This window comes from Dipodomys merriami, unplaced genomic scaffold (genome assembly GCF_024711535.1).
Source record: "Dipodomys merriami isolate MVZ:Mamm:240054 unplaced genomic scaffold, mDipMer1.0.p SCAF_3, whole genome shotgun sequence".
In the NCBI taxonomy this organism is placed as follows: domain Eukaryota; kingdom Metazoa; phylum Chordata; class Mammalia; order Rodentia; family Heteromyidae; genus Dipodomys; species Dipodomys merriami.
Window position 1 is genome coordinate 107,931,595 of NW_027204492.1, and position 22,642 is coordinate 107,954,236.

The 22,642-nt window shown below is 40.4% G+C and overlaps 1 protein-coding gene across 1 annotated transcript in view; it reads right to left on the bottom strand.

Moving 5' to 3' along the window:
* Mbtps2 (membrane bound transcription factor peptidase, site 2) overlaps positions 1–22,642 on the bottom strand; it is a 58,061-nt gene that overhangs the window by 32,692 nt on the left and 2,727 nt on the right. The window contains exons 2-5 of the mRNA XM_070040720.1: positions 17,586–17,734; positions 15,728–15,962; positions 10,206–10,309; positions 5,262–5,389 (exon numbers count right to left, since the gene is read on the bottom strand). Of these exons, the coding sequence (XP_069896821.1) occupies positions 5,262–5,389; positions 10,206–10,309; positions 15,728–15,962; positions 17,586–17,734 (616 nt within the window). The remainder of the gene's footprint in view (positions 1–5,261; positions 5,390–10,205; positions 10,310–15,727; positions 15,963–17,585; positions 17,735–22,642) is intronic.

Genomic DNA, 22,642 nt, shown 5'->3' on the forward strand with positions numbered 1-22,642 from the left:
TGCACAGGAAAAATTACAACAAACACCCAAGACTTCCAAACAATTATAAAGAATGATTTCCAGAATCTACACTAAGGAAGGGAAACCTAGCAGAAATTGATGAATTTTTATAGAAATACAAATTGCCCATAACTTACAATGAGATAGAGGAAGCAATCAGAAGTCTTCCAACAAGGAAAAGCCCAGGAACAGATGGATTCACTACAGAATTCTATAATACCTTTAAAGAGGAACTAATACCCATATTCTCAAGCTCTTCCAAGAAATAGAAACAGAGGGAGCAATCCCAAGCTCATTTTATAAAGTCGATATCACACTCATCCCCAAATGAGGCAAAAACCCAACCAAATAAGAGAACTACAGACCAATCTCTTTGGTGAGTACAGATGCAAAGCTCCTCAATAAAATCTTAGCTAACAGAATCCAGAAACATGAAAAAAAAATCATACATTATGACCAAGTAGGCTTCATCTCAATGATGCAGGGATGGTTTAACCTATATAAATCAGTAAATGTAACCCATCACATCAACAGATCCAAGGTCAAGAACCCCATGATTATCTCCATTGACGTGGAAAAGGCTTTTGATAAAATACAACATTCATTCACGTTAAAAGTTCTGGATAAAATAGGAATAGAAGGAACATTCCTTACAACAATAAAAGCCATATACAACAGACCAATAGCCAATATTATACTAAATGGGAAAAACCTACAATTCTCCTAAAATCGGGAGCAAGGTAAGAATGCCCACTCTCTCCACTCCTCTTCAATATAGTTCTGGAATCCTTAGCCAGTGCAATAAGGCAAGAAAAGGACATTAAAGGGATCCGCATAGGGAAGGAAGAAATTAAACTATCCCTATTTGCAGATGACATGATATTATACCTTAACGATCTCACAAACTCTAGAGCTTATAAACCACTTTGGCAAAGTAGCAGGATACAAAATCAACCCACAAAAATCAGTTGCCTTCTGTACACCAACAATGTACAAGCAGAAAGGGAAATCAAGGAAACAACCCCATTCACAATAACCTCAAAAAAATATCTAGGAATTAACCTAAGCAAAGTTGTAAAGAAACTATTTAGAGAAAATTACAAAAACCTAAAGAAAGAAATCATAGAAGATACCAGGAAATGGAAAGACCTTCCATGTTCTTGGATAGGCAGAGTGAAAATGGCCATACTACCAAATATGATATACAAATTCAATGCCATTCCCATCAAAATCCCAATGACATTCTTTACTGAAATAGAGAAAACAATCCAAAAATTCATATGGAACAACAAAAGACCTAGAATACCCAAAGCAATTCTAGGCAAAAGAAACAACGGGGGAGGGACCACAATACCAAAAACTGAAACTACTGCTGGACAGACCTTAAAGGCACAGGCAGGAATTTCCTGAATAGAGTCCTTGGGTCACAACAAATTGGAGACAGACTCGACAAATGGGACTACCTTGAAATAAGAAGTCTGCACAGCTAAAGACATAGCTACCAAACTAGAAAGACAGCCAACTAATTGGGAAAAAATATTTACTAGCAATATATCAGACAAGGGCCTAATATCCATTATGTACAAGGAACTACTCAAGAAACTAACTCCTACCAAATCTAACAAACCAATCATGAAATGGGCAAGGGAGCTAAAGAGAGACTTTTCAGAAGAGATAAAAGTGGCAAAGAAACACATGAAGAAATGTTTACCATCCCTGGCTGTAAAGGAAATGCAAATAAAAACAACCCTGAGATACCACCTTACCCCAGTCAGAAAGGCCCACATCCTAAATTCAGCCAATGACAAATGCAGGGAGGGATGCAGAGAAAGAGGAACCCTACTGCACTGCTGCTAGGAATGTACACTAATATAACCACTTTAGAAAGCAATCTGGAGGTACTTTAGAAAATTAAACATAGCCCTCCCCTATGACCCAGCCATACCACTCCTAGGCATCTACCCTGAGCAACAGGAACCAGGATACAAGGCCACATGCACCTCGATGTTCATTGCAGCACTGTTCACAATAGCCAGGATGGAAATAACCCAGATGCCCCACGACAGATGAATGGATCCAAAAACTGTGGTACCCATATACAATGGAATATTATGCAGCCATTAGAAATGACAGAATAATGGCATTTGCAGGGAAATGGATGGAACTAAAACAAATAATTTTGAGCGAGGTGAGCCAAAAGCAGAGACACATACTGCACATGGATGCTTTGGATGTTAAATCCAAAATGCAAGGAGATATGAAAAAGTAAACAGGACTCAAGAAACAGGACATTCATTCGATTTGTCATATCATTTCTAAAGGACTCCATGTTCTTAAGCACATATATGGTATATACATATGCACATCTGAGGGAAGCTAGGAGGAGGACACAGAATCAGAGGGAAACGGGAAAATATACAACAGAGGGCCCATCAGCTGCACTGGACATTGATGAAAACGAACTAAACAACTCAAAGGCAGCCATGGAAGGGAGGGAATGAGAGGAAAGGAGGGAACAGCTGACACTAAGCAAAAGGAAAGAAATGTACATATCACCTGATGTGGAAGAAATTGTATTGTCAAAGCTCATAGAATTCACAAACGTTATATACCACAATAATGCCAATTTGCCTTGTGAAGGTTAAAATGTATTTGTGACTTTAAAGTATCGCTATCTCACAATACTGTGAAATTTGTGAAATATATAATCAGTTAATCTCAATAAAAATTATTTTTAAAAACCCATAGCTCCATTATGCTTATCTTTGATGGTTAACTGGGAGATAAGAGTCTCATGGACTTTCCTGACTAGGCTAGCTTTGAACCATATTCCTCAGATCTCAGCTTTCTGAGTAGCTAGGATTACAGGTGTGAGTCACAGGCACCCGGCCCTTAGCTATTTTTTTTTAACCTCACTAATTTGAGATGCTATAACCTTTAAAAAAAAAAAAACTAGTTCTAGGGCTTAAACTCGGAGGCTGGGCATTGTCCCTGAGCTTCTTTTGCTCAACTGTAGCCCTCTACCACTTGAGCCACAGCACCACTTCTGGTTTTTTGTGTATGTGGAACTGAGGAACCGAACCCAGGGCTTCACGTATGCTAGGTAAGCAATCTACAACTAAGCCACTTTCCCAGCTCTCCATAGCCTTTTAAATACACTTATCTGGGCTGGGAAGTTGACTCAGTATAGAGTATTGCCTCACATGCAGGAGGCACTGGGTTCGATTCCTCAGCACCACATAAGCAGAAAAAAGCCAGAAGTGGCACTGTGGCTCAAGTGATAGGGCACTAGCCTTGAACTGAAGAGCTGTCAGCTCCCATGACTAGCAAAAAATTATATGTGTGTGTGTGTGTGTGTGTGTGTGTGTGTGTGTGTGTATACATACACACACACACACACACACACACACATAATAACCTTTATTACATTTCTGCTGCTCTGTACTTTTTTTTTTGCCAGTCCTGGGGCTTGAACTCTGGGCCTGGGCACTGTCCCTGAGCTTCTTTTGTCAAGGCTAGCACTCTACCTCTTGAGCTATAGCATCACGTCTGGCTTTTTCTGTACATGTGGTACTGAGGAATGGAACCCAGGGCTTCATACATGCAAGGCAAGCAGTCTACCACTAAGCCACATTCCCAGCCTCTCTTCTTTGTACTTTTACCTCTTGTTATAGCTTTTTGTCCTGGTTACAGTAAGATGCACAATTATTAGTTTTCACACTGGATATATTCTGTATCATTACTAAGTAACACTCTATTTCCAACTTAATGTTTAAGTCTTATTATTACTCACATTTCCATTATGTTTTACTTATCATTTTACTTTCAATCTTTCTGAGTAATTTTTGATAGATAGATCTTCCCTTTTTTTTGAACCAGTACTGGGGCTTGAACTCAAGGCCTGAGCATTTTCCTTGAGCTTTTTCACTCAAGGCTAGGGCTCTATCACTTGAGCCATACTGGCTTTCAGGTGGCTAACTGGAGATAAGAGTTTCACAGACTTTGTTTACCCTGAGAGCTCAGCCTTCTGAGTAGCTAGTGTGAGCCACTGATATCAGGCATTCATGTATGTATGCATGTATGTATATATGCATGTGCTGGTCCTGGGGCTTGAACTCAGGGCCTGGGAGCTATCTCTGAACTCCTTTTGTTCAAGGCTAGCACTGCAGCCACACTTCTACTTCCAGCTTCTTTTTGGTAGTTAATTGGAGATAAAAAGTCTCACAAACAAGGTCTGGGAAGGTGGCTCAGTGGTAGAGCAAGTGCCTTGCATGCATGAGGCCCTGGGTTCAATTCCTTGGCACTACATAAACAGAAAAAGCTGGAAGTGGTGTTGTGACTCAAGTGTTAGAGTGCTAGCCTTGAGCTGAAGAGCTGAGCAACAGCACCCAGGCCCAGAGTTCAGGAACCACGACCGACAAAAACAAAACAAAACAAAATCTCACAAACATTCCTCTCTGGGTTGGCTTCAAATCAAATCCTCAGACCCCAACTTCTTGCATAGCTAGGATTACAGGAGTGAGCCACCAGCACCCAGTTAGATAGATTTGTATTACATATCACACATTTGGGATATGTTTTTGGAGCAATATTGAGGTTTGAAGGTAGGTTCTCTGTTTGGTCAGTAAATGTTTTACCACTTGACTTCTGTTTTAGTAATTTTTCAGCTATGGTCTTAGGCTTTCTGGCTGGGTCCAGTCCTTTACTATGTCTTACATATGCCTCCCACACAGCTTGGAATCATAGGTGCATCCCATTGCACATGGCTTGTTGGCTAGGTTGGGATCTCATTAACTTTTTGCCTGGCCTGGCCTTAAACCTTAATCCCAGCATGGGGATTAATTCAAACTGAGGGTTTGTTTCTTTTCCTCTTTTGTTTCTCCTCTTTTTTTTTTTTTTTTTGGTGTCAGTCCTAGGGCCTGAACTCAGGGCCGGGGCACTGTTCCTGAGCTTTTGTTTTGAAGGCTAATGCTTCACCATTGGAGCCAGAGATCCACTCCTGGGTTTTCGCTTGTTAACTGGCTTCAAATCGTGAGGAGTGAACCAGTGGCACCTGGCTTATATTATTTTTAAAGAAGAAACTGGAATGTAGATTATTTTATTGTACTACTTTGAGGAAAATTTTATAAATTAACCAAATGATAAGAGGTTGTCATATTTAATGTACTTTCCATAAACACTAACCATGGAAAACCAAAACCAAATACACAGATAAACATTAAATAAAATATTAAGTCTGAAAAAATGATTAAGTCTCTTACCTGCACAAAATATCCTTAGCTGTTGGACCGGTGATATAAGCTGCAAATGGGTGGTGAACAGATCAACGAATGCTCCAGGATAAATAATGAAGAGAAAAATCCCAAAGCCATTAAATCGAACTTGTTCCCTAAGAAATTACATAAGAAAAAGGCATTTATTAACACTACCACATTTGCCAAAGTAACAATGTATGTAATGTTAAAGTCCACTGCAATTCAAATTCTTGCTTAAAAACAAAGTGTATTTCCAGCTAAAACATTGCGTGTACATTATATATCATAATTTTTAAATTGTACAACATGGATTTGTCTCTAAAAGAAAATTTCAGTCGCAGTATCAGCTCCCCAGCCTGTGCTGTGGCCCTGGCCAGTCAGTGCAGGAACTTTCTCAATAAAGTTGCTTCTAAATATCAAAAAAAAAAAAAAAGAAAATTTCATAATATTCTGGAATAGACTTATAACTTCAAAAACTTTAAAAGGCAATATGCGAGTTGATAACTGAAACTGGACATACATAAAAATGATGAATACTTCTGTAAGAAATTATAAACATTTTTATGATTTAGCATGAACTATCTTCAGAGGACACAAATGTATGATCCAAGTAAATTATCTAATACTATTTGTCTTAGGTGTTACAAATAATAATGGAGTTTTATCTAAGTGTATTTTTAAGTTGTTTTAAAGATTAGTTTGTTTGGGTTGGGAATGTGGCTTAGTGGTAGAGTGCTTGGCTAGCATGCATGAAGCCAAGTGGTAGAGTGCTAGCCTTGTGCAAAAGAAGCTCAGGGACAGTGCCCAGGCCCTGAGTTCAAGCCCCAGGACTGGCAAAAAGAAAAAAGAAAGATTAGTATGTTTTAAAACACAATAGTCACAGCTGGGTGCTGGTGGCTCAGGCCTGTAATCCTAGCTACTCAGGAGACAGATCCGATGCTCCCAATTTAACGGCAGATCTGGCAGAAAAGTCCATGAGACTCTTAAGCTCAGGGACAGTGCCCAGGCCCTGAATTCAAGCTCCAGAACCAGTGTGTGTATGCGCGCACGCACGCATGCATGCACACACACAAATGCAATATTCAGACTGTCTTTAAAATAAATTTTTTTTTTGTCGGTCATGGAGCTTGAACTCTGGGCCTCAGCACTGACCCTCACCTCTTCAGTTCAAGGCTAGTGCTCTACCACTTGAGCCACAGCTCCAGTTCTGGTTTTCTGAGTGGTTTATTAGAGATGAGTCTCATGGACCTCCCCCACGATATAACCCCTGCTTTCACTGTATTTGATGTTGGTATAATTTGTGGAGGGGAAGGGAAAAAACAAATCGTTTAAGTAGGGATACAGGTGGATCCATTGCAACAATGAGATGTACAAGTCGTTATGTCGAAAAAACAAACTTTACAATTTTGGCGGGGGGTAGGGGTGGGGAGATGGGAAGGGATAGGAAGGGGAAACAAAGGAGGAGGCAACCAATGCTTGATAAGAAATGTACTCATTATCTTGCCCATGTAATTGTAACTCCTCTGTAGGGTATTTTTACAATTAAAAAAAAGAGTCTCATGGACTTTCTTGCCTGGCTGGCTTTGACCTGTGAGCCTTAGATCTCAGCCTCCTGAGTAGCTAGGTTTACAGGTGCAAACCAGCGGCACCCAGCTAAAATTACTTTTTAAATTACACACACACACACACACACACACACACACACACACACACACACACACACACACACACACACACACACACATATACACCACACACACACACACACACATATATATTATTGTAAAGATACTGTATGGAGAGGTTACAGTTATATGAGTAAGGTAATGAGTACATTTCCTATCGAGCATTGTTACCCCCTCCTTTGTTTTTCCTCTACCATCACTTTTTTTTTTTTATCACTTCCTTTCTTAAAATGCACAATACATTGAATAGTTTCACGAGAGCAAACAGCTATGCAAAAAAAGTCTTCAGGAAGTGGCGCTGTAGCTCAAGTGGTAGAGCACTAGCCTTGAGCTGAAGAGCTGAGGGACAGTGCTCAGGCCCAGAGTTCAAGTCCCATGACCAACAGAAAAACAAACAAACAAAATGTCTTCATACTAAATTTTTTTTCAAGCAAAAGCAAGTTTTCATATAGTCACATAAAGACAAAGGATTATTTAACAGAAAAGTTTACTCCTGTTCAAGCTAGGATCTTTACCATTAATGTTTATAAATGGCTAGAGCTCTCACCATGTATGATGCCCTTGCTCAACATTTAGTTAATAACATTGTCTTCCCTTCACCCCAAAATAAGCTGTTAGCTGTCCATCCTTCTGAGCATGTTCATACTAAATTTTTGTTGTTGCTGGTTATGAGGTTGAACTCTGGGCCTGGGTACTGTCCCTCAGCTCTTTAGCTCAAGGCTAGTGCTCTACCACTTGAGCCACAGTGCCACTTCGTTTTCTGAGTGGTTAATTGGAGATAAGAGTCTCACGGGCTTTCCTGCCTGGGCTGGCTTTGATTACAGGCATGAACCACCAGCACCAGGCTTCATACCAAATTTTTAAGACAATTATGCAGCTTACTTTTTGTTGGCAGTGAGATTTTTTTGGCAGTCATGGTGCTTGAACTCTGGGCCTGAACACTGTCCCTCAGCTCTTCAGCTCAACGCTAGCGCTCTACCCCTTGAGCCATAGCTCCAGTTCCGGTTTTCTGGAGATAGGCTCACGACTTTTCTTGCCCGGGCTGGCTTTGAACCGTGATTCTGAGATCTCAGCCTCCTGAGTAGCTAGGATTACAGGCGGGAGCCATCGAGACCCAGCTGGCAATAAGGTTTTTTAAAAGATAATTTTATTGTTATTATTAAGGTGTTATACAGAGGGATTACCATTTCACACTTCAGGTAATGCGTACATTTCTCTTTTGGATAATGTCACCCCTTCATTACTTTCTCCCAGTTTCCCCCTTCTGTCCTTGCCCACAAGTTACATAGCTTGTTTTCCACATAATATATACTGAATACCATGATTTTGGCAATGAGATTTTATTAAAAAATTAATCAATTTATTTAACAATTAAACTGTTACTAAAAATGTTTTCATCCAGGTGCTGGTGGCTCACACCTATACCCTAGCTACTCAGGAGACTGAGATTTTGAGGATCCCAGTTCAAAGCCAGTCTGGACATACAAATCCAAGAGATTCTTATCTCATTTAACCACCAAAAATCCAGCAAGACTTCAGTGGTAGTGTCAAGCATGAACCAGAAAGCTTAAGGTCCTGAGTTCAAGCCCAAGAAGCAGTACCAAACAAAAACAAAAAAAAAGCTTCCAAGGCTGTGGTGTGGCTCAAGTAGTAGAATAGTTGCTTAGCAAGTGGAACTCCTTGAGTTCTAACCCCAGTACCACAGAAAAAAAGTTCCATATGCATGTGAAACCCAAAAGTCCACAAGAGTAAAGACATGGAGGCAATGGTGAAAGAGATAAAATGAGCACATACAATTACATAACATTATTTGTTCTGTTAAGATGAGGGCTTATTACCAGTAGGTAGACTATTGTTCATAAGCAACTGGAAAGTAGTAGGTGACTAAATCCGCTCCATTATAACAGTGCTTTGTCTTTACTCTGATTCCCAAGGGTAAAACACAGTCTTGTCAGTATGTTTCTGATAATGATGATAATTATCACTGAGGCAGCTGGGAATTTATGATGCCTCTCACCCACTTTCCATCATAGCTAGTCAGGAATAACTATAGAATAACATATCTGGAGAGTCAAGACCAAAAACAAGTAATGATCTTCAAAATAGGTCCTAGATTTCATCTTCTATATTTGTTAAGCCCAACACTTTAGTTTTATTTGTCTAGCTGGTACAAGACATGAACAGGAGGGCAGGAAGTTATTTTAACTGATACGCCAAGGAAAGTACTAAGATATGCTAGGTATGGTGTGCACTTCAGTAATCCCGGTACTTGGGAGGTGGAAGTAGAAGGGTTATGAGATCCAGGCCACTTTGGACCACAAGGCAACTTCCTGCCACCCTCTCCAAATCTAAAGAATAAAGATTATTAAAGCCGGGCTCTGATACTTCACACATATAATCCTAGCTACTAAGAAGGTTGAGATCTGAGGATCACAGTTCAGAGCCAGCTCAGGCAGGAAAGTCTGTGAGATTCTTATCTCCAATAAAACCACCAGAAAACTGGAAGTGGCACTGTGGCTCAAGTGATAGAGTGCTAGCCTTGATCTGAAAAGCTGACGGACAGCGCCCAGGCCCAGACAAGCCCCACGACTCCCCTACACACACCAAAAAAGATTATTGAATTAAAAAGAATTCCAATGGAAGTGACACTGTAGCTCAATGCTAGAGCGTTAGCCTTGAGCACAAAGAGACTCAGGGACAGAGCCTAGGCTCTGAGTTCAAGTTCAAGAACTGAAAAAAAAAGAGAGAATTTCTAGTAGGGCACTGGTAGCTCATGCCTAGCTACTCAGGAGGCTGAGATCTGAGGATCTTTTCCTACCTGGGCAGGAAAAGTCCATGAGACTCTTACTTCTACTTAACCACAAAATGCTGGAAGTAGAGCTGTGGCTCAAGTGGCAAGAATGCTAGCCTTGAACAAAAAGAGCTTGGGGACAGTACCAAGGCCCTGAGTTCAAGCCACAGTACTGGCACAAAAAAATAAAAAGGAACTTCAAAACTAGATGAAAAACTTTGAAGCTCCCCATGGCTATAATCATGCTGGCAAAGGAGAGGAAGACTCGGACCACAGATGTGCACATGATTGAGTGTATTTATCAGTAATTAATCTTTTCTATAAAAGCATAGCCACTTCACAGTAATAGATGATGGGTGTATTCTGGGCAATTCTACAGAATGAAGAATATTTACCAAATATAGCAAATTTTAGTAATAAACCTTAAGTGAAAACCTTTTAAGGAAAAGAAAAGGAAAAGGTAAGTATCATTACCGAATAGCTGCTATCCCATGTCCAATTTCATGTACAACACCACTAATGAGGACAGCAGCAAAGAAATAGGTCAGCTGATTGACGGGTAAATTGATACCAGGAACCTGTTCAGAGACACAATATGGCAGCAATTATCAGGTTTGTTTTTTTTTTTTTATTTTTTGCAGGTAGCAGGGTTTGAATCCATGGCCTTGCCCTTGCTGGGCTTGCTTGTTTGGCTAGCACTCTACCACTTGAGCTATGCCCCCAGACTGGATTTTGATGGTTTTAGAGATTGGATCTTGAGGATTTTCTGCCTGGGCTTACTTTGAACTGTGGTCCTCTGATCTCAGCATCCTGATTAGCTAGGATTATAGGGGTGAACTGTAAGAATACAGTCTAATTTTTTAATGTTTCTGATCTTGATATGTGCATTTGTACATATATATGTATATGTGTATATATATAATTATACTTCGTGTAATAAATTCCTGTAATACTCCACCTTCCTTATTAATAAAATGAAAAAAAGAAGAAACAGAAGGGCAGAGTGGTACATGCCTGTAATCCTAGCTACTTGGGAAGCTGAAATCCAGAGTATTAAGTTATAGATGGTCAACTCTGGGCAAAAACAGACTGTTTACAAGGTAACTAAAAACAGAGGTCTTGTGGGATTGCTCGAGTGATAGAGCACCTACTTAATAAGTTCAAACACAGTAGTATTGTAAACTACTTGGCATACCAATGGCCTAATCTTTGTTCAATGCTTAACATGCCTCACAGAGAAGATAATTCATTCTTTTTCTTCTTATTGCTGGTGGTGGTAATGGTCATGGGGCTTGAACTCAAGGCCTGGGTGCTGTCCTTGAGCTTTTTTGCTCAAGGCTTTTTTGCTCTACCACTTTGAGCAAAAGTGCTACTTACGGTTTTCTGGTAATCGGAGATATGACTCATGGACTTTTCCTGCCTGGACTGGCTTTGAACCATCATGCTCAGATCTCAGCCTCCAGAGTAGCTAGGATTACAGGTGTGAGCCACCTGTGCCCAGCAATAAATTCTTTTGTTACAAACTTTAAAGAAATTTGTTCTCTATCATCTAAATGGTCTCTAAAAATAGACACTTCTGTATCCTTAGGTAAGTTTATTTTATTCAAATCTGCAATTTGACTGAAATTTCTTATGATCATTAGTAAAGCTGAACTTTTCCTGTACATTTTGTCTATTTTTTTTGGTCTTTTGAGTTGCCTATTTATGACTCATTTTTTTCCTACTAAAATATTCACCTTTTTCTCACTAGTTTATAAAATCACTTAAAAGTAACAGTATTGGTCCTTTGTAGTATGTGTCACAAACATTTTGCTCAGTATTCTTGCCTTGTCATCATATTTTGTTAGTTCTTGATATATAAAAAGCTTTGGATTTATCAATAAATATGATTTCCTACCTCACCAAGAGGGAACTTCAGCATAAACTATGGATTTCGGGTGGTGATAACTGACCAGTCCAGGTTGATCATTTGTAACACTTTCACCACTGTGGTGGTGATTGGTGGTAGTGATGGAAGCAGCGTGTGAGGGCTGGAGGGAGGTACACAGGATACCTCTGTGCTGTCCTCTTAATTTTGATATGAGCCAAAAACTACTCTAAAAATAACATCATTAGAAATCAAAAATAAATAATAAAGGTGGTACTGTTTCATGAAAATAGTCCCTGTTTCACTTTAGTTTTATGTGTTCATATAAACAGCAATTTGATTTCTTTTCCTCTTAAGAGCTTTCATGATTCACACTTCATTCTAACAGTCACAGTTGACTTTTGTGCTGCACTCCAGAGGAATTTTACCTTTTAACCAAAGAAAAGACTTCACAGAATGCTTCTTGGATTGTTTTTTTACATTCCATTGATTCCAACTGTCTATTCTCTGGCCCTTAAACTAGTTTTTGTAATCATCATTTTTTTCTGCCATACTGGGGCTTGAACTCGGGGCCTGGGTGCTTTCCCTGAGCTTTTTTTTTTGTTCAAGAGTAGTGCTCTACCATTTTGAGCCATAGTTCCACTTTTGGCTTTTTGGGGTGGGAAGGATAGTTAGAGATAAGAGTCTTACAGACTTTTTTTTTCCCACCTGGGCTAACTGTGATCCTCAGATCTCAGTCTCTTGTGCAGTTACGATTACAGGTGTGAGCCATTGGCACCTAGCTGGAATTTCTTTTCTTTCCTTCCTTCCCTCCCTCCTTCCCTCCCTCCATCCCCCCCCTCTCTTTCTCTTTTCTTTCTTTCCTTTCTTCCTTTCCTTCTGGCCCTGGAGCTTGAACTCAAGGCCTGGGAGCTGTCCTTCAGCTTTCTACTTCCAGCATTTTGTGGTTAAGTAGACCTAAGAGTCTCATTGTCTCTTCCTTCCCAGGCAGGAAAAGATCCTCAGATCTCAGCCTCCTGAGTACCTAGGATTACAGGCGTGAGCCACTGGTGCCTGGCCTGGAATTCTTTTTACAGATACTCTACTGAGCCAGTTTTCCACACATATCAGTATCCTTGTTTTACAGAGCTGCTGCAGCGCCAAGTTGGCAGGCATCTGCTCAGCTCAGCACTTTTCCCATCTCTCACCTCTCAGTTTACATACTTAAGATTAATTCTCTGTCTCACAAAATATACTGGTCACTTTACCATTATTTCAAATAAATCGGTAAGCTGGATCCCATACAGTGTTTGTTCCTTCTCTTTGTCTTAGATGTTAAAATGAATGAGATAAGGTAAGAATTTCAGTGTGTGACTAGTCCAACAGATGGTAGGTCTTATTTACTGGCAACAGTACAAGATTACCATCTGTCTCTGCCATGATCACACAGGGTATTAGATGTACCAGAATACTGAACACAGAATACTCTCAACAACACAAAGCGCTCGGGTTCTGAGAATGAATACTGAACAAGGCTGTAGGGACTTACTGCGTAAAAAGAAAATATGTTCTTTAAGCTACTAAGGCGTACATCAAAGTCAGGAGACATAATATGCTTAAAATCATACATAAATATGCATAGTGGACTCGAGAGTTGATGACTTTTTAAGGTTCCAAAGCACAGCTTGCCTAATAGTATTTTTGTGAGTACTTAGAATAAACTGAAAAGCAAAGGGAAAAAGCATTTGTGGTCTACATAACATTTTGTCATTCTAATTCTAGCAGGCAGATATTTCAACGATCATATTTCCTTCAAACTGGCTTCCTTCCCTCTTATCCTCTTTCTTAGTGAACAAAAACCTCCCATATAACCTGAGACTCATCATCAACTCTTGCTTCTTCCTGCAGCCTCTTACTCAATTAATTACTAGGTCTGAGAACTCTGCTCCAAGAGCCCACTTGAATCTATTCCCTTCACTACCCTTGCCATTAATTTTGTTTAGACCTTATAATTTCTAACATAAATTATTCTAACTGCCCTCTGAAACAGTCTCCTCATATTTGGACCAGTTTGCACAGAACTGTTACCTGTAGGTAAAAATAAAACTTCCTAGAATGACCATTACTAAGATAGGCCACATTTGTATCTCCCAGCTTCTTTCCCAGCTACCATCTGGTTCTCTTGCCAACACTTCTGTTCAGGGTTTCCCCTCATAGAGACATGTCAAAATTACTTATATTTTCTTTCCTTCTTTTTTGTGCTAGTCCTGGGGCTTGAACTAAGATGCTGTCCTTGAGCTTTTTTTGTTCAAGGCTAATGCTCTACCACTTGAGCCACAGCTCCACTTCAGCTAGTTTTTTATTGTTGTTGGTGGCTAATTGGGGTTAAGAATATCATGGACTTTGCTTCCTAGGCTGGCTTCAAACCACAATCCTCAGATTTCAGCCTACTGAGAAGCTAGGATTATAAGCATGAGCCACCAGCACCTAGCTTTACATTTTCTTGAAGAGTTCTATGTCTGCTACATTTTCCTATAATCACTCAGTCTAGCAGAGGCCACAATGAGACAAATTCTTTAAAAATCTGCTACCAACCCATAAAAATCTATTCCATCAATAAGAATATTTTAAAAAATACAACAGCAATGACTTCTGCAATGAGAACTATTGGTGTAAAAATGTGAAATAAAAGTGAGCCAATGTCAAGCCTCCTTCCAAGTTCTGGAAAAAATAAAGTACATGCGTGCTTTAAAATAAAAATAATTGTCAGGCACTTATGACTCACACCTGTACTCCTAACTACTAGGAGGCTGAGATCTGAGGATCCCATTTGAAGCCAGCGTGGGCAGGAAAATCTGTGAGACTCTTACCTCCAATAAAACTAATCAGAAAAAGCTCAAAGCAGCACTGTAGCTTAAGTGGTAGAGCATTAGCCTTGAGCACAAAGAGGCTTAGAGACAGGGCCCAGGTCCAGAGTTCAAGCCCTAGGATGGGCAAAAAAAATTAAAAATGCTACACTGCTGAACTATATCTCCAGCTTTTAATTAAGTGAATTAAATGGATATTGTTAAGATTCTTAAAATTATAATAAGCACAAAGGAACACTGTATGGGATTAAAATGCAATTTATTGATGGAGAGATATTAAATCAGCATTATTATTCCTTGAATGTAACAATCATTTCATATCTTAAAAAGACAACAGGAGCGGGGCACCGGTGGCTCATGCCTGTAATCCTAGCAACTCAGGAGGCTGAGATCTGAGGATCATGGTTCAAAGCCAGCCCGGGCAGGAAACTCCATGAGACTTATCTCCAATAAACCACTAGAAAACCAGAAGTGGTGCTGTGGTTCAAGTGGTAGAGCACTCGCCTGGAGCTGAAGAATGCATGGACAGCACCCAATCTCAGAGTTCAAGCTCCACAACCGACCAAAAAAAAAAATTAAAAAAAAGAAGACAACAGGAGGTCAAGGGTTGGTGGCTCATGCCTATAATCCTAACTATTCAGGAAGCTGAGATCTGAAGATTGTGGCTCAAAACCAGCCCAAGCAAACAAATCCATGAGACACTTATCTCGAATTAACCAATAAAAAGGTGGAAGTAGAGGTATACCTCACGTGGTAGAACTTTAGTTTTGACTGAAAAAGCCAAGCAAGAGCACAAGGCTCTGAGTTCAATCTCCACTACCAGCACACAAAAAAGACAATATTAATTCAAAGAGTTGTGCAATTGCTGGTCTTGATGATGGCCCATTTGTTTTCTGCCAGTACTACCACCACCACTACTAAATAATGAAATAATTCCTGCTGCTTATCAATGCTTTTTTTGTTGTTTAAACAGGCAATTTTTAAAAATGTGACTTTTTTAAGTTTTGGAGGCTTTAATTCAATCAAGCTTTCATTACAATAAAATATATAAGCAAGAAGATATAACAATTTATCCTACAAAAGAGAGGAACTGAACAAAGGAAGATGCTGAGAGCTCACCCAGTGTTTAAGATTTAATTTTGTAATTACAGTTTTAAATAAAAGTCGTGACTTTTATTTTCATGTTCATATACTATAGATAGTAGTTATATTAGTGAGAAACATGTTTTTTATCTACAAAATTATTTCAACGAAGCTATTTGAAGCAAAAAGAAAGTACTTACCACAACTTGCAACACCTGCTCATTGTGAAGAGAGGCAGAGGAGGAAGAGGAGGAAGAGGAGGAAGAGGAAGAAGATGAGAAAGAAGAAGAGGAGGAGGAGGAGGAAGAGGAAGAGGAGGAAGAATAAGAGGGAGAGTCAGCCATCATCTGTGACAAAGTCTGCATCAGCGTTTTTCCAAGGAGAAAAAAAGAACTGAACATGGCAACTACACCAAACACCATTCCAAAATTGAACCTGTCAAGTGGAAAAGAAAACCAACATGTCAATGTACAATCCTTCAGAATGCATGAGCTAATAAACTCATTGACCAGCTGCATTTCATAGCTTCAACATAATGGCAAAACAATTAAATAAATTTGCCTCTTTTTTACTAAGTACGTCAACTAATTTCTTTATAATCAATTCTAATAAATTACAATTTTTCTGATACCCCAAGAAGTTGACTGTCATTCCTCCCTCCAAAAAAAAAAAAAAGGTTTCTCCTCAGTTTGGCACTGGTGGCTCACATCTATAATTCTAGCTACTTAGAAGGCTGAGATCTGAAGTTTAAGGTTCAAAGCTAGACTGGACAGAAAAAGAAAGTCTATGAGATTCTTATGTTCAATTAGGCAGTGAAAAAGCTTGAAGTGGAGGTATGGCTCAAGTGACAGAGCACAAGACTTGAGTGAAAAAGCCAATGAGAATGGGAGGCTACCTGGTACATACACTTAAAAAAAAAAAGCTTCGAACTGGTTGATGGTGGCTCACACATGTAATCCTAGCTACTCAGGGAGGCTGAGATCTGAGGATTGTGGATCAAAGTCAGCCCAGGCAGGAAAGTCCATGAGACTTTTATCTCCAATTAGTAACAGAAAAAGCTGGAAGTGGTGCTGTGGCTCAAGTGGTTTTCTACTAGCCTTGAGCAAAAAAACCTCAGGGATACTGCCCAGGCCCTAAGTTCAAGCCTCAGGACCAGGACTCACACAATAAAGTTGTATGAATGGGCTGGGAATGTGGCTTAGTGGTAAGAGTGCTTGCCTAGCATGCATGAGTCCTGGGTTCGATTCCTCAGTACTACATAAACAGAAAAAGCTAAAAGTGGCATTGTGGCTCAAGTGGTAGAGTGGTAGAGTGCTAGCTTTAGCAAAAGGAGCTCAGGGATCGTGCCCAGGCCCTGGGTTCAAGCCCCAGGACTGACAAAAAAAAGCTGTATGAAAAAAAGGTATGTTTTTGGGGGGATGGTATTGGGGTTTCAACCCAGGGCTTCACATGCTAAGCAGGTACTCTACCACTGGAATCACAGCTCCCAGTCCTTTTTTCTTCAGTTATTTTTCTGGCAGGGTCTTGCACATTTTGCCCAGGCTGGCCTGGACCACATTCCTTTTATTTATACTTCCCATGGGATGAATTATTTTATTTACTTACTTACTTAATTAATTAATTAATTTGCCAGTCCTTGGGCTTGAACTCAGGGCCTAGGCACTGTCCCTGAGCTTCTTTTGCTCAAGGCTAGCACTCTACCACTTGAGCCACAGCACCACTTCCAGCTTTTTCTGTGTATGTGGTACTGAGGAATCGAACCCAGGGCTTCAAGCAAGCTAGGCAAGCACTTATCACTAAGCTGCATTTCCAGCCCTGGGATGAGTTTGCTAATCTTCCTGGCCCCCAGGCTGGCCTAGAAATGTGATCCTCTTGATCTCTGCCTTCCTTGTAGCTGGGAATGTAGGTAAGAGCTCAGCTAAAAACCAAAACATTTTTCTACTGTCAATATCTTAAAACTTCATAGATCAAAATGAAATGATATAAAGGTTAATCTAACAAGTAATCTCTGATGATCCCAATGACTAATTTAAACCAAAAAGAAAAGATCAAAAGTACCACTGATAAAGCATCCTCGCTTTCCGCCGTCCCCAGCTGTAAAAGGCACGATTGAAAACTGCAGTTTGCCATCTTATGTGAAAAGGGGAGATGCTCAGGCCATTGTTTTCCAGCCAGTCTTCATAAGAATGTTTAAAATAGACAGATGACTAAGAGAGAAAGAAAAGTTTCATACAACTCAAATTTAAGAACCAGGTATAACATAATAAAAGCATTTTTCTATAAAAAATCTAGATGGGAACTGCTCAATGTTTATCATCTTAAAAGCTTTACTATTTACAAATAGTGCAAGTTTTCTCTCCTACGTGGAAACTAGATCTAAAATATAATTGGACATGATCACCTATACAGGAATCTAGGCCTTTACACACAGTCCGACTAAAGGAGGATACCCTCCCCCTGCAAAAAATAAATAAATAAATAAAGGAGGATACCCTTAGGAGAGGAGCACAAAAGTGTAACTCCTCTGACCATTTAAAATACTGTCTATTGAAATGGGAAGAAAATGCTTTACCAGTTCTTATTCAGGGTATTATGGCTCTCTAGACTAGCTGAACTGCTAAGGGTAGGGGCTGGCAAACTGTCCCACATGCCAAATCTGGCTTACAGCTTGTTTTTTTGATTTTGTTTTGTTTTGTTTTTGGTACACCTTAGGAGCTAAGAATAACATCAATTTTTTTGTCATTATAATAAAAGGTAATAAAAAACCAAGAATATGCAACAGGGATCCTATATGGCCCACAAAACCTGTAATATTTAACAATTATAGTGCTTTAAAAAGATATTACACAGCCGGGTGTTGGTGGCTCACAACTGTAATTGTAGCAACACAGGAGGCTGAAATCTGAGGCTTGTGGTTCAAAGCCAGCCCAGGCAGGAAAGTCCATGAGACTCTTTTTTTCCAAATAATCACCAGAAAACCAGAAGTGGCACTGTGGTCAAAGCACTAGAGCCCTGGTCTTAAGTAATAGAGTTCAGGGACAGTGCCCAGGCCCTAAATTTAAGCCCCATGACCTACCGACAGGACAAAAAAAAAAAAAAAAAAAGAAAGAAAGAAAGAAAAGAAAAGAAGAAAAAAAGAAATTTCCTGCCCAGCACCAGTGACTCATGCCTATAATCCTAGCAACTCAGGAGGCTAAGATCTGAGGACGAGGGTTTGAAGCCAGGCAAGGCAGGAAAGTCTACAAGACTCTTATCTACAATTAAGTACCCCCTCCAAAAAAACGGAAGTAGAGCTGGGGCTCAAGTGGCAGAATGCTAGCCTTAAGCAAATAAATAATAAATAAAGTTCAGGGGAGGGCCTAGGTTCTGAGTTCAAGCCCCAAGACCAACAGAAAAAAAAAATCATACTGCAAGGTGCTGGTGGCTCAGGCCTGTAATCCTATCTACTCAGGAGCTGAGATCTGAGGATTCTGATTCAAAACAAGGCCTGGCAAGAATGTCCATGACACTTATCTCCAATTAACCACCAAGAAAGTCAGGGGTAGAGCTGTAGCTAAAGTGGTAGAGTACTAGCCTTGAGTGAAAAAGCTCAGCATTGATGTCCAGGCCCTGAGTTCAAGCCCCAGGACTGGTGCGTGCACACGCATGATGGTATGCGCAAATACACACACACACACACACACACACACACACACACACACACACACACACACACACACACACACACACACACACACACACACACACACACAGTTTCCTGACCTCTGCTTAGAAACTAAAATGTGAGTTACAAATACAATACTCTGTGTGTGTGTGTGTGTGTGTGTGTGTGTGTGTGTGTGTGTGTGTGTGTGTGTGTGTGTGTGTGTGTATTTAAAAAAAAATTAGGTTAGTCCTGGGACTTGAACTCTGGACCTCGGCACTGTCTCTGAGCTTTTGTGCTCAAAGCTAGGGTTCTACCACTTGAGTCACAGCTCTACTTCTGATTTTTGTGGATAATTGGAGGTGAGAGTCTCATGAACTTGCCTGCGAGGACTGGCTCCAGTCTGTGATCCTCAGTTGTCAGCCTCCTGAGTAGCTAGGATTATAGGCGTGAACCACTGGTACTCTTAAGTAAGATTCATGCAATTTTAAATTATCTAGTAGTCAAATTTAAAAGGGTGAACAGAAACAGATTGATTTTCATATCTTTTAGTTATTAATATCTAAGATAACACTTTAAAACATAAAATAATGTAAAAGTCAATGTACTTCCCTTTTGGGTATTAAATCTTTGAAATCTGGCACCATCCCTATCCATCTTTGTTCAGACTTGTTCTACTTCAAACACTGACTAGCTTCACTTAGCTAATACTTGCCACGCAAGATAGTACAGGTTTGTTTCCACAGAAATAATTTATATGGGGCTGGGAGGGTGGCTCAGTGGTAGAGCGCTTGCCTTGCATGCATGAGGCACTGGGTTCGATTCCTCAGCACCACATAAGCAAAAAGAAAAAAGCCAGAAGTGGCGCTGTGGCTCAAGTGGTAGAGCGCTAGCCTTGAGCTGAAGAGCTGAGGGACAGCGCCCAGGCCCAGAATTCAGGCCCCACGACCAGATCCCCCCCCCAAAAAAAGAAATAAGTTATATGGTTATTATTTTAAAAGATCCTCAACCATTTCAACAGAAGTTAGAATCAGTGCTCTCTTCTTCTGAATGCCAATTTTGATAATGTAAAATCACAAAACTTGCTGGGTGCTGGTGGCTCATGCCTGTAATCCTAGTTACTGAGGGTGCTGAGATGTGAGGATTTTACTTTGAATCCAGCCCAGGCAGCAAAGTCCTTGAGACTCCTATCTCCAATTAAACACCAAAAAAGCTGGGAGTGGAGCTGTGGTTCAAGTGGTAGAATGCTAGCCTTGAGAACAAATTCGCCGCGGGTTAAGCCACAGGTCTGGCGCGCACACACACACAGGCACACACACACACAAAATACAAAACTTATTTTAAGTCATTTTGGTATCAGTAATATCTCTTAAATTTCCTAGAGGTTGTGGGTATAGCAGTTTATACACAGCCACAAGTCTTTTTCTTTAGGAAGGTTTGAAGTCCTTGGATAATATAGGTTTGTCTGTAATATAAAGCTCTGTTATATAGCTGATAATTACAGTTAGTGCTTCATGGTCATGATTGATGACCAACTATGAATGAAACTTATTTGCTTTAGAAGGCTATTCGTCTTATTGTAGTCATAAAAAAATTATCTGGGCCAGCCACTGGTAGCTGACAACTGTAATCCTAACTAAATAGGAGGCTGAGATCAGAGGATAGTGGTTTGAAGTTGCCCGGACAGTGAAGTCCATGAAACTTATTGCCAATTAACCACAAACAAACAAACAAACAAAAACAGCTGAAAGTGGAGCTCTGGCTCAAAGTGGCAGAGCTCTAGACTTGGGCAAAAAAAGCTAAAGGACAGTGTCCAGGCCCTGAGTTCAAGCCCCAGGACTGGCACACATCCACAAATGTCTGGTTTGAACACAATTATCTGTTTGCATTGGGTCTGTAATGGTCTCTATTTTGTCTTCAGGTAACTTTTAAGTCTGCTTGTTTTCCAGGACTTGAAAAGGAGTGACTCACAACTCCTATTGCAGAGATGCTAAAGAAACTCAAGGTAGAACAGCATACTAAGTGCAGGAGCTCAGAATGCAAGCTCCTAAAAGTCAAGTTGTATTTATTCTCCAGGTAGATGTTCTGGGCTTTTGCTCAGGAATTTGTGCTCATGCTTGCCCCTGAAATTAAGGTGGCACTTTTATCATCGCTCACGTTTGACCAGAGACTAATTGTACAAGTTTGATGAGATGCTATATCCCTCCTTTCTTTCTCTTCCTCTCTCTCCCTCTCTCTCTCTCGCTCTGTCGCTCTCTCTGCCTGCCTGCCTGCCTGCCTGCCTGCCTGCCTTCCTTCCTTCCTTCTCTTTCTCTCCTTTCTCCCTCCCTCCCCCCTCTCTTTCTTTTTTTTTCTTTGTCAGTTTTGAGGCTTTTATGACCTGGGCACTGTCCCTGAACTCTTTTACTCAAGGCTAGCCCTCTCCAGCTCCACTTTCAGCTTTTTGGTGGCTAACTGGAAATAAGTGTCTCATAGACTTTCCTGTTTGGGTTGGCTGTGAATCATGATCTGCAGCTCTCAGGTTCTTGAGTAGCTAGGATTGCAAGCATGAGTCATTGACACCTGATGTTTTGTTTTGTTTTGTTTTGTTTTGTTTTGTCGGTTGTGGGGCTTGAACTCTGGGCCTGGGCGCTGTCCCTCAGCTCTTCAGCTCAAGGCTAGCGCTCTACCACTTGAGCTACAGCGCCACTTCCGGTTTTCTGGTGGTTTATTGGAGATAGAAGTCTCATGGTCTCTCCTGCCCGGGCTGGCTTTGAACCGCGATCCTCAGATCTCAGCCTCCTGAGTAGCTAGGATTACAGGCGTGAGCCACCAGCGCCCGGCTTGGGTTTTTCTTTTCACATGTATAACTGGAAATCAGGTAGCCTTTTCTTTTCTTTTTCAACGTCACTGTACAGCTTATGACAGTGCTTCTCAAACCCAAATGTGCAGAGTAAGTACCTGGGGAGTTTGTGACGATACAGATTCTGATTGTGCAGGTCTGGGATTCTCTTCTAACAAAGGACCCAGATCCTACAAGTGTTGCTGGCTCTTGAACCTCAGGTCAAGTAGCAAGCCATTCTTTATGTGGACATTTGAATGTAATTTCCATAATCTCAGGAGACCCTTCCTATTATTATCCCTATTTAAAGATAAGAAGGCAAAGCACAAGTAGCTATTTGCCCCAAATCACCAAGGCTAGGAAGTGACAGGGCTCAGCCTTCCTAAAGAGTACAGCAAAAAATACACATATCGCTTTGTTTCACTGTTATTATCTAACACACACACACATAACACTACTGTGAAATATATAATACACTATCCTGTAGTAGATAATTTTACAGTAGTATGTGTGTATGTTAGCTCAAACAGTAGGATGGCTGGAGTTGGATGGTTCATGTTTATAATCCTAGCTACTTAGGTAGCTGAAATCAAGATCATAGTTCAAGGCCAACTCAGGCACAAAAGAGACACACACACACACACACACACA